At 50.9% G+C, this 12,006-nt stretch overlaps 1 protein-coding gene across 2 annotated transcripts in view; it reads right to left on the bottom strand.

Annotated features, from left to right (window-relative positions):
- LOC140467909 (podocan-like protein 1) overlaps positions 1 to 12,006 on the bottom strand; it is a 259,427-nt gene that overhangs the window by 18,775 nt on the left and 228,646 nt on the right. For both annotated transcript variants that reach the window (XM_072563983.1, XM_072563982.1), the window contains exons 3-4: positions 2,502 to 2,595; positions 673 to 737 (exon numbers count right to left, since the gene is read on the bottom strand). In XM_072563983.1, the coding sequence (XP_072420084.1) occupies positions 673 to 737; positions 2,502 to 2,595 (159 nt within the window). The remainder of the gene's footprint in view (positions 1 to 672; positions 738 to 2,501; positions 2,596 to 12,006) is intronic.

Here is a 12,006-nt window from a genome sequence, read left to right as displayed (position 1 = left end):
CTGTACACACTGGCCCTGTATGCACTGGCCCTGTATGCACTGGATCAGTACACACTGGCCCTGTATGGACTGGCCCTGTATACGCTGGCCCTGTACGGATTGGCTCTGTACGGACCGGCCCTGTACACACTGGCACTGTGCACTCTGGCCCTGTACACATGGCCCTGTATGCACTGTCTCTGTACACACTGGCCCTGTACGGACTGGTCCTATACGCACTGGTGTGGTCACTGCCACAGATGGATCCCCTGTGAGCTCTGCTAGCCCTGGCCCAGTGCTGTGCTCCCTGACACTCGATGTTCCAGTCCTCTGACCATCGCCGCAATGCTCTGAGTGGGATCTTGCTGTGCACACGCACGACCATGATTGCACCTCAGACACACTTCGTCGGCTGTGAGACACTCCGGGACAGTGTGGGCACTATATAAATGCAGGTTGAGTTTTGTTTTCTGTACCCCTGAAGGTTCTGGTTAGGTCACTGTGTGTGACATGCGTTCCCTTCCCTGTGTGCAATGGGAGAGCGCTGAGGGTGGGGTGGGATGGGGAGGGGAGGTGCAGGGAGTTAATGTTGAGGCTGACCCCATCTTTCAGGCTTGCCCCTTTCCTTGGCTCTATATCCTGTACAGTACCCTCTGTGTGTGTGTGGGGGGGGATGGTGCTGGGCACACTCACCTTGTTGTTTGCCAAGTACAGGTACTCCAGCTGTTGGAGAGATGTGAACGCTTTATCGGGTAAGCCTGTAGGAACAAGCACAACAGGAGCGTCAGCCAGGCACACCAACCTTGGCACAGTTCCACCATTCGGTCATCTCGACACCAGCCAACCCTACCTTCCCCCACAATCCCCATCCCCCACAATCCCTCACACCACTGCCAGGACCAAACACCTCCCCCTCAGGCCTGAGGCCTTTTTTTTTGTTTAGTGTGGAAGCAGGCCATTTGGCCCATCGAGTCCACCCCCCCCCCCCACCCCCACCCCTCAAAAAAGCACTGTGACCCCACATTCCCCATGGTCAAACCACCCATCTTTGGTCTGTGGGAGGAAACAGGAGCACGCAGACACAGGGAGAATGTGCAAACTCCACACAGACAGTCACCCAAGGCTGGAATTGAACCTGGATCCCCCTGGCACTATGAGGCAGCAGTGCTAACCACTGAGCCACCTGAGTGATTGGCCACAGCTCTCTGGGGTAGAGAACTCCTAAGGTACACAACCCTCTGAGTGAAGAAACGCCAAGAATAGAAGCAGGACTAGGCCCTTCAAGCCTGCTCCCCCATTCAATATGATCATGGCTGATCCCAATCCCACTTTCTCTCTATACCCCTTGATCCCTTTAGCTGCAAGGGCCAAGTCCAGCTCCCTCTTGAATATATTTATCAAACTGGTCCCAACAGCTTCCTGTGGGAGAGAATTCCACAGGTTCACATCTCTCTGAGTGAAGAAATCCGTCCCCATCTCAGTTCTGAATGACTTACTCCTTATTCTTAGATTGTGACCCCTAGTTCTGGACTTGCCCAGCACCAGGAAGTTGTCCCATCAGGATTATACATGTTTTTATGAGATTTCGCCCCAGCCCCCGCCATTGTTCTCAATTCCACTGTGGAGAAGCCCAGTCAATCTGGTCGATCCCCATCTGTCTATCCCGGGAATCAGTCCGATGATCCTTCAGAATATGGTGGTCCCTATTCCCGTCCGAACTTCCCTGAGGTCACCTTGAAGGACTCTCCTTCTCAATGCCTCCCCTGGCCTGGGGCATGGTGGCCCTCAGGTTAACCCACTCCCAGTCCTCTCTCCCTCCCCCCCTCTCTCTCTCTCTCTCTCTCTCTCTGTCTTGAATGACGGGGCAGCCCCATGGTCTGGCTGTATTGTAGGCAAGACGGAGATAGATGTGTTCTCGATTGTGAAGGGGATCAAGGGGAGAAAGCAGGAGAATGGGGTTGAGAAACGTGTCAGCCATGATGGAATGGCCTAATTTCTGCTCTGATGTCTTATCGTCTTACTTTATCTTTTTACCTGAGTCCCTCATCCTGAGAATATCCCTCTGGAATGAAGAATCTCCAGCAAACGTGGATCGGCATCAATCCTGTCAAACTTTCTGGGAATTTCCAACATTTTGTTTTCCCAAAAACCATTCAATCCATCCTCACCGGCTAGCCCTCTGCTCTGAGGAACCGATTGGCTAAGCTGCTGTCCCCTTTCCCTCTGTGTGTGTTGGTATTCTCTCTGAGCTAGCTGTACACAGTCGTGGCCTGGCCTCATGGGAGCGCTAGGTGATTGCAGTTGTTGTTGTACTTAAGCTCAGAACAGCGCTTCATCGCTGGCCTGCACTCAGACAGGTTCCTGTCTCACAGTGAGTGCTCTCTGGAGTATAGGGGCTAGGGGACAAACCCAAGCCGAGATGTTGAGGTCGAACTTGAGCCCGGAAGCCCCTTCCATGGCCAACACAACCCCCTCCCCCATCCCATCCTAAAGCAGGCCCTTCGGCCCCTCATACCCCTTACCTTGGGACAGGATCCTGTTGTTGTGCAAGCTGAGGGTCCTCAGTTTGGTGAGCCTGGACAAGTGCTCGACGGGAATATCTTCCAGCCGGTTGTTCTGGAAGGAAACGAGACGGGAGGTTATGTGGAAAAGCTGCCATTTTTGGGAATGGCCTCAAACCTCCTTTTGCCGACCTCCCTCAGGTTACTGGGAACTCAGGGTGGTCGGGCACTGCTTGAAGCTATAGATTCCTGGCATCTCCGATCAGCAGGGTCATTGAGGATTACGGGAAAAGGAAGTGGACAGGAGGAATGTCGGATCAGGCATGATCCTATTGAACAGGAGAGAAGGCTTGAGGGATGGAGTGGCCTATGGCCTTCTGGTATAAGAGAGAACAGATACAGATGCATTGGGCTTTACTGTGGGGACAACTTGAAACACTTTTACTCTACGTAATAAATGAAACAAGGTTATTACCCAGAGACAATGCCACAATGAGTGGTATGACATGATTGTTTAACTTGTTAACCAATATACGATAGGGGTGTGTCAGCGGATGGTGTGGGGGAGCTGTTACACATGGTGGTGTGATTCAGTGTGACACTAGACAGGGTGGATCACAAATGGAGGGGGGTATACTTGAGCAATTCAGGGAAGGACATTGAGGAGTCAGGGTCTTTGATGGGGCAGTGGGGGAACATGGTGACAGAATCAAGGCGTCACTGTGAGTGAACGGGGAGTCAGTCCCGGGCACTGGGTAGGATGTGTTTTTGTTTCCTATCACGAACGTGATTGGGCTGAGCGACCTATCTCTTTCCCCTCGTGGGCTCAGGGGCTCACCACCGAAGTCTCTGTGCGTTTACACACTTGCATACTCGAAAGCCTGGTTATGGAGGTCAGTGTGGTGTAGGGTTATGGAGGTACAGTGTGGTGTAGGGTTATGGAGGTACAGTGTGGTGTAGGATTAGGGAGGTACAGTGTGGTGTAGGGTTGTGGAGGTACAGTGTGGTGTAGGGTTATGGAGGTACAGTGTGGTGTAGGGTTAGGGAGGTACAGTGTGGTGTAGGGTTATGGAGGTACAGTGTGGTGTAGGGTTATGGAGGTACAGTGTGGTGTAGGGTTAGGGAGGTACAGTGTGGTGTAGGGTTAGGGAGGTACAGTGTGGTGTAGGGTTATGGAGGTACAGTGTGGTGTAGGGTTAGGGAGGTACAGTGTGGTGTAGGGTTATGGAGGTACAGTGTGGTGTAGGGTTAGGGAGGTTCAGTGTGGTGTAGGGTTAGGGAGGTACAGTGTGGTGTAGGGTTAGGGAGGTACAGTGTGGTGTAGGGTTATGGAGATACAGTGTGGTGTAGGGTTATGGAGGTACAGTGTGGTGTAGGGTTAGGGAGGTACAGTGTGGTGTAGGGTTATGGAGGTATAGTGTGGTGTAGGGTTAGGGAGGTACAGTGTGGTGTAGGGTTAGGGAGGTACAGTGTGGTGTAGGGTTAGGGAGGTACAGTGTGGTGTAGGGTTAGGGAGGTACAGTGTGGTGTAGGGTTAGGGAGGTACAGTGTGGTGTAGGGTTATGGAGGTACAGTGTGGTGTAGGGTTATGGGGGTACAGTGTGGTGTAGGGTTATGGAGATACAGTGTGGTATAGGGTTCTGGAGGTACAGTGTGGTGTAGAGTTATGGAGGTACAGTGTGGTGTAGGGGTATGGAGGTACAGGTGGTGTAGGGTTAGGGAGGTACAGTGTGGTGTAGGGTTAGGGAGGTACAGTGTGGTGTAGGGTTAGGGAGGTACAGTGTGGTGTAGGGTTAGGGAGGTACAGTGTGGTGTAGGGTTATGGAGGTACAGTGTGGTGTAGGGTTATGGGGGTACAGTGTGGTGTAGGGTTATGGAGATACAGTGTGGTATAGGGTTCTGGAGGTACAGTGTGGTGTAGAGTTATGGAGGTACAGTGTGGTGTAGGGGTATGGAGGTACAGGTGGTGTAGGGTTAGGGAGGTACATTGTGCTGTAGGGTTATGGAGGTACAGTGTGGTGTAGGGTTATGGAGATACAGTGTGGTGTAGGGTTATGGAGGTACAGTGTGGTGTAGGGTTATGGAGGTACAGTGTGGTGTAGGGTTATGGGGGTACAGTGTGGTGTAGGGTTATGGAGATACAGTGTGGTATAGGGTTCTGGAGGTACAGTGTGGTGTAGAGTTATGGAGGTACAGTGTGGTGTAGGGTTATGGAGGTACAGGTGGTGTAGGGTTAGGGAGGTACATTGTGCTGTAGGGTTATGGAGGTACAGTGTGGTGTAGGGTTATGGAGGTACAGTGTGGTGTATGGTTATGGAGGTACAGTGTGGTGTAGGGTTAGGGAGGTACATTGTGGTGTATGGTTATGGAGGTACAGTGTGGTGTAGGGTTATGGAGGTACATTGTGGTGTATGGTTAGGGAGGTATATTGTGCTGTAGGGTGATGGAGGTACAGTGTGGTGTAGGGTTATGGAGGTACATTGTGGTGTAGGGTTATGGAGGTACATTGTGGTGTATGGTTAGGGAGGTATATTGTGCTGTAGGGTTATGGAGGTACAGTGTGGTGTAGGGTTATGGAGGTACATTGTGGTGTAGGGTTATGGAGGTGCAGTGTGGTGTACGGTTAGGGAGGTATATTGTGCTGTAGGGTTATGGAGGTGCAGTGTGGTGTATGGTTAAGGAGGTATATTGTGGTGTAGGGTTATGGAGGTACAGTATGGTGCAGGGTTATGGAGGTACAGTGTGGTGCAGGGTTATGGAGGTACAGTGTGGTGTAGGGTTATGGTGGTGCAGTGTGGTGTAGGGTTATGGAGGTACAGTGTGGTGTAGGGTTATGGAGGTACAGTGTGGTGCAGGGTTATGGAGGTACATTGTGGTGTAGGGTTATGGAGGTACAGTGTGGTGTAGGGTTAGGGAGGTACACTGTAGTGTAGAGTTAGGGAGGTACACTGTAGTGTAGAGTTAGGGAGGTACATTGTGGTGTAGGGTTATGGAGGTATAGTGTGGTGTATGGTTATGGAGGTTCAGCGTGGTGTAGGGTTAAGGAGGTATCGTGTGTTGTAGGGTTATGGAGACACAGTGTGGCTCAGGGTTATGGAGGTACAGTATGGTGTAGGATTATGGAGGTACGTTGTGTGTAGGGTTGTGCAGGTGTATTGTGGTGCAGGGTTATGGAGGTACATTGTGGTGCAGGGGTATGGAGGCACAATGTGGTGCAGGGTTATGGAGGTACATTGTGGTGCAGGGGTATGGAGGTACAGTGTGGGGCAGGGTTAAGGAGGTATAGTGTGTTGTAGGGTTATGGAGATACAGTGTGGTGCAGGGTGTGGAGGTACAGTGTGGTGTAGGGTTATGGAGGTACAGTGTGGTGTAGGGTTATGGAGGTACAGTGTGGTGTAGAGTTATGGAGGTACAGTGTGGTGCAGGGTTATGGAGGAACATTGTAGTGTAGGGTTATCGAGATACAGTGTAGTGTAGGGTTATGGAGGTACAGTGTGGTGCACGGTAATGGAGGTACATTGTGGTGAAGGGTTAGGAAGGAACTTTGTGGTGTAGGGTTTTGGAGGTACAGTGTGGTGTAGGGTTATGGAGGTACAGTGTGGTGCAGGGTTAAGGAGGTACAGTGTGGTGTAGGGTTATGGAGGTACAGTGTGGTGTAGGGTTAAGGAGGTACAGTGTGGTGTAGTGTTATGGAGATACAGTGTGGTGTAGGGTGTGGAGGTACAGTGTGGGGCAGGGTTATGGATGTGCAGGGTTATGGAGGTACAGTGTGTTGTAGGGTTATGGAGATACAGTGTGGTGTAGGGTTATGGAGATACAGTGTGGTGTAGGGTTATGGAGGTACAGTGTGGTGCAGGGTTATGGAGGTACAGTGTGGTGCAGGGTTATGGAGATACAGTGTGGTGTAGGGTTATGGAGGTACAGTGTGGTGTAGGGTTATGGAGATACAGTGTGGTGCAGGGTGTGGAGGTACAGTGCGGTGCAGGGTTATGGATGTGCAGGGTTATGGAGGTACAGTCTGGTGCAGGGGTATGGAGGTACAGTTTGGTGTAGGGTTATGGAGGTACAGTGTGTTGTAGGGTTATGGAGGTACATTGTGGTGCAGGGTTGTGGAGGTACAGTGTGGTGTAGGGTTGTGGAGGTACAGTGTGGTGTAGGGTTGTGGAGGTACATTGTGGTGCAGGGTTGTGGAGGTACAGTGTGGTGCAGGGTTATGGAGGTACAGTGTGGTGTAGGGTTATGGAGGTACAGTGTGGTGTAGGGTTATGGAGGTACAGTGTGGTGTAGGGTTGTGGAGGTACAGTGTGGTGCAGGGTTATGGAGGTACAGTGTGGTGCAGGGTTATGGAGGTACAGTGTGGTGTAGGGTTGTGGAGGTACATTGTGGTGCAGGGTTGTGGAGGTACAGTGTGGTGTAGGGTTATGGAGGTACATTGTGGTGTAGGGTTATGGAGGTACATTGTGGTGTAGGGTTATGGAGGTACAGTGTGGTGTAGGGTTATGGAGGTACAGTGTGGTGCAGGGTTATGGAGGTACAGTGTGGTGTAGGGTTATGGAGGTACAGTGTGGTGCAGGGTTATGGAGGTACAGTGTGGTGCAGGGTTATGGAGGTACAGTGTGTTGTAGGGTTATGGAGGTACAGTGTGGTGTAGGGTTATGGAGGTACAGTGTGGTGTAGGGTTATGGAGGTACAGTGTGGTGCAGGGTTATGGAGGTACAGTGTGGTGCAGGGTTATGGAGGTACAGTGTGGTGCAGGGTTGTGGAGGTACAGTGTGGTGCAGGGTTGTGGAGGTACAGTGTGGTGTAGGGTTGTGGAGGTACATTGTGGTGTAGGGTTATGGAGGTACAGTGTGGTGTAGGGTTATGGAGGTACAGTGTGGTGTAGGGTTATGGAGGTACAGTGTGGTGTAGGGTTGTGGAGGTACAGTGTGGTGTAGGGTTATGGAGGTACAGTGTGGTGTAGGGTTGTGGAGGTACAGTGTGGTGCAGGGTTATGGAGGTACAGTGTGGTGCAGGGTTATGGAGGTACAGTGTGGTGTAGGGTTATGGAGGTACAGTGTGGTGTAGGGTTGTGGAGGTACAGTGTGGTGCAGGGTTATGGAGGTACAGTGTGGTGTAGGGTTATGGAGGTACAGTGTGGTGTAGGGTTGTGGTGGTACATTGTGGTGCAGGGTTGTGGAGGTACAGTGTGGTGTAGGGTTATGGAGGTACATTGTGGTGTAGGGTTATGGAGGTACATTGTGGTGTAGGGTTATGGAGGTACAGTGTGGTGTAGGGTTATGGAGGTACAGTGTGGTGCAGGGTTATGGAGGTACAGTGTGGTGTAGGGTTATGGAGGTACAGTGTGGTGTAGGGTTATGGAGGTACAGTGTGGTGCAGGGTTATGGAGGTACAGTGTGGTGCAGGGTTATGGAGGTACAGTGTGGTGTAGGGTTATGGAGGTACAGTGTGGTGTAGGGTTATGGAGGTACAGTGTGGTGCAGGGTTATGGAGGTACAGTGTGGTGTAGGGTTATGGAGGTACAGTGTGGTGTAGGGTTATGGAGGTACAGTGTGGTGTAGGGTTGTGGAGGTATAGTGTGGTGCAGGGTTATGGAGGTACAGTGTGGTACAGGGTTATGGAGGTACAGTGTGTTGTAGGGTTATGGAGGTACAGTGTGGTGTAGGGTTATGGAGGTACAGTGTGGTGTAGGGTTATGGAGGTACAGTGTGGTGTAGGGTTATGGAGGTACAGTGTGGTGCAGGGTTATGGAGGTACAGTGTGGTGTAGGGTTATGGAGGTACAGTGTGGTGTAGGGTTATGGAGGTACAGTGTGGTGTAGGGTTGTGGAGGTATAGTGTGGTGCAGGGTTATGGAGGTACAGTGTGGTACAGGGTTATGGAGGTACAGTGTGTTGTAGGGTTATGGAGGTACAGTGTGGTGTAGGGTTATGGAGGTACAGTGTGGTGTAGGGTTATGGAGGTACAGTGTGGTGTAGGGTTATGGAGGTACAGTGTGGTGTAGGGTTGTGGAGGTACATTGTGGTGCAGGGTTGTGGAGGTACAGTGTGGTGTAGGGTTATGGAGGTACAGTGTGGTGTAGGGTTATGGAGGTACAGTGTGGTGTAGGGTTGTGGAGGTACATTGTGGTGCAGGGTTGTGGAGGTACAGTGTGGTGTAGGGTTATGGAGGTACAGTGTGGTGTAGGATTATGGAGGTACAGTGTGGTGCAGGGTTGTGGAGGTATAGTGTGGTGCAGGGTTGTGGAGGTATAGTGTGGTGCAGGGTTATGGAGGTACAGTGTGGTACAGGGTTATGGAGGTACAGTGTGTTGTAGGGTTATGGAGGTACAGTGTGTTGTAGGGTTATGGAGGTACAGTGTGGTGTAGGGTTATGGAGGTACAGTGTGGTGTAGGGTTATGGAGGTACAGTGTGGTGTAGGGTTATGGAGGTACATTGTGGTGTAGGGTTATGGAGGTACATTGTGGTGTAGGGTTATGGAGGTACAGTGTGGTGTAGGGTTGTGGAGGTACATTGTGGTGCAGGGTTGTGGAGGTACATTGTGGTGCAGGGTTATGGAGGTACAGTGTGGTGTAGGGTTATGGAGGTACAGTGTGGTGTAGGGTTATGGAGGTACAGTGTGGTGTAGGGTTATGGAGGTACAGTGTGGTGCAGGGTTATGGAAGTACATTGTGCTGGGTTGTGGAGGTGCAGTGCGGTGTAGGGTTAGGAGGGACATTGTGGTACAGGGTTTAGGACGTACAGTGTGGTGCAGGGTTATAGAGGTACATTGTGGTGCAGGTTTATGGAGGTACAGTGTGGATCAGTGGTGCTGGAAGAGCACAGCAGTTCAGGCAGCATCCAAGTAGCTTCGAAATTGACGTTTCGGGCAAAAGCCCTTCATCAGGAATAAAGGCAGTGAGCCCCTGCCTTTATTCCTGATGAAGGGCTTTTGCCTGAAACGTTGATTTCACTGCTCGTTGGATGCTGCCTGAACTGCTGTGCTCTTCCAGCACCACTAATCCAGTATTTGATTTTCAGAATCTGCAGTCATTGTTTTTACCTCGAGGTACAGTGTGGGGCATGGCTATGCTGGTGCATTGTGGTGTGGGGTTATGGAGATACAGTGTGGTGTGGGGTTATGGAGATACAGTGTGGTGTGGGGTTATGGAGGTACAGTGTGGTGTGGGGTTATGGAGGTATATTGTGGTGTAGGGTTATGGAGGTACAGTGTGGTGTAGGGTTATGGAGGTACATTGTGGTGTAGGGTTATGGAGGTACAGTGTGGTGTGGGGTTATGGAGGTACAGTGTGGTGTGGGGTTATGGAGGTACAGTGTGGTGTGGGGTTATGGAGGTATATTGTGGTGTAGGGTTATGGAGGTACAGTGTGGTGTAGGGTTATGGAGGTACATTGTGGTGTAGGGTTATGGGGGTACATTGTGGTGTAGGGTTATGGAGGTACATTGTGGTGCAGGCTTGTGGAGGTACAGTGTGGTGTAGGGTTATGGAGGTACATTGTGGTGCAGGCTTGTGGAGGTACAGTGTGGTGTAGGGTTATGGAGGCACAGTGTGGTGTAGGGTTATGGAGGTACAGTATGGTGTACAGTTATGGAGGCACAGTGTGGTGTAGGGTTATGGAGGTACAGTGTGGTGTATGGTTATGGAGGTACAGTGTGGTTGAGGGTTAGGGAGGTACAGTGTGGTATAGGGTTATGGAGGTATAGTGTGATGAAGGGTTATGGAGGTACATTGTGGTGTAGGGTTATGGAGGTACAGTGTGGTGAAGGGTTATGGAGGTACAGTGTGGTGTAGGGTTATGGAGGTACAGTGTGGTGAAGGGTTATGGAAGTACAGTATGGTGAAGGGTTATGGAGGCACAGTGTGGCGTAGTGTTATGGAGGTATAGTGTGATGAAGGGTTATGGAGGTATAGTGTGGTGTGGGTTTTGGAGGTACAGTGTGGTGAAGGGTTATGGAGGTACAGTGTGGTGAAGGGTTATGGAGGTACAGTATGGTGAAGGGTTATGGAGGCACAGTGTGGTGTAGTGTTATGGAGGTACAGTGTGATGAAGGGTTATGGAGGTATAGTGTGGTGCAGGGTTTTGGAGGTACAGTGTGGTGTAGTGTTATGGAGGTATAGTGTGATGAAGGGTTTTGGAGGTATAGTGTGATGAAGGGTTTTGGAGGTACGGTGTGGTGCAGTGTTATGGAGGTACAGTGTGGTGTAGGATTATGGAGGTACGGTGTGGTGTAGGGTTATGGAGGTATAGTGTGATGAAGGGTTTTGGAGGTACAGTGTGGTGTAGGGTTATGGAGGTACGGTGTGGTGCAGGGTTATGGAGGTACAGTGTGGTGTAGGGTTATGGAGGTACATTGTGGTGTAGGGTTATGGAGGTACAGTGTGGTGCAGGGTTATGGAGGTACAGTGTGGTGTAGGGTTATGCAGGTACAGTGTGGTGCAGGGTTATGGAGGTACAGTGTGGTGTAGGGTTATGGAGGTACAGTGTGGTGCAGGGTTATGGAGGTACAGTGTGGTGCAGGGTTATGGAGGTACAGTGTGGTGCAGGGTTATGGAGGTACATTGTGGTGTATGGTTAGGGAGGAATATTGTGCTGTAGGGTTATGGAGGTACAGTGTGGTGTAGGGTTATGGAGGTACAGGTGGTGTAGGGTTAGGGAGGTACATTGTGGTGTATGGTTATGGAGGTACAGTGTGGTGTAGGGTTATGGAGGTACATTGTGCTGTAGGGTTATGGAGGTACAGTGTGGTGTAGGGTTATGGAGGTACATTGTGGTGTATGGTTAGGGAGGTACATTGTGCTGTAGGGTTATGGAGGTACAGTGTGGTGTAGGGTTATGGAGGTACATTGTGGTGTAGGGTTATGGAGGTACATTGTGGTGTATGGTTAGGGAGGTATATTGTGCTGTAGGGTTATGGAGGTACAGTGTGGTGTAGGGTTATGGAGGTACATTGTGGTGTAGGGTTATGGAGGTGCAGTGTGGTGTATGGTTAGGGAGGTATATTGTGCTGTAGGGTTATGGAGGTGCAGTGTGGTGTATGGTTAAGGAGGTATATTGTGGTGTAGGGTTATGGAGGTACAGTATGGTGCCGGGTTATGGAGGTACAGTGTGGTGCAGGGTTATGGAGGTACAGTGTGGTGTAGGGTTATGGTGGTGCAGTGTGGTGTAGGGTTATGGAGGTACAGTGTGGTGTAGGGTTATGGAGGTACAGTGTGGTGCAGGGTTATGGAGGTACATTGTGGTGTAGGGTTATGGAGGTACAGTGTGGTGTAGGGTTAGGGAGGTACAGTGTGGTGTACGTTTATGGAGGTGCAGTGTGGTGCAGGGTTATGGTGGTAGATTGTGGTGCAGGGTTAGGGAGGTACAGTGTGGTGCAGGGCTATGGAGGTACACTGTAGTGTAGAGTTAGGGAGGTACACTGTAGTGTAGAGTTAGGGAGGTACATTGTGGTGTAGGATTATGGAGGTATAGTGTGGTGTATGGTTATGGAGGTTCAGCGTGGGGTAGGGTTAAGGAGGTATCGTGTGT

The sequence above is a fragment of the Chiloscyllium punctatum genome, chromosome 46 (genome assembly GCF_047496795.1).
Source record: "Chiloscyllium punctatum isolate Juve2018m chromosome 46, sChiPun1.3, whole genome shotgun sequence".
NCBI lineage: Eukaryota > Metazoa > Chordata > Chondrichthyes > Orectolobiformes > Hemiscylliidae > Chiloscyllium > Chiloscyllium punctatum.
The sequence above is the reverse complement of the archived record's forward strand: the minus strand, read 5'-3'. Positions and strand labels throughout refer to the sequence as shown.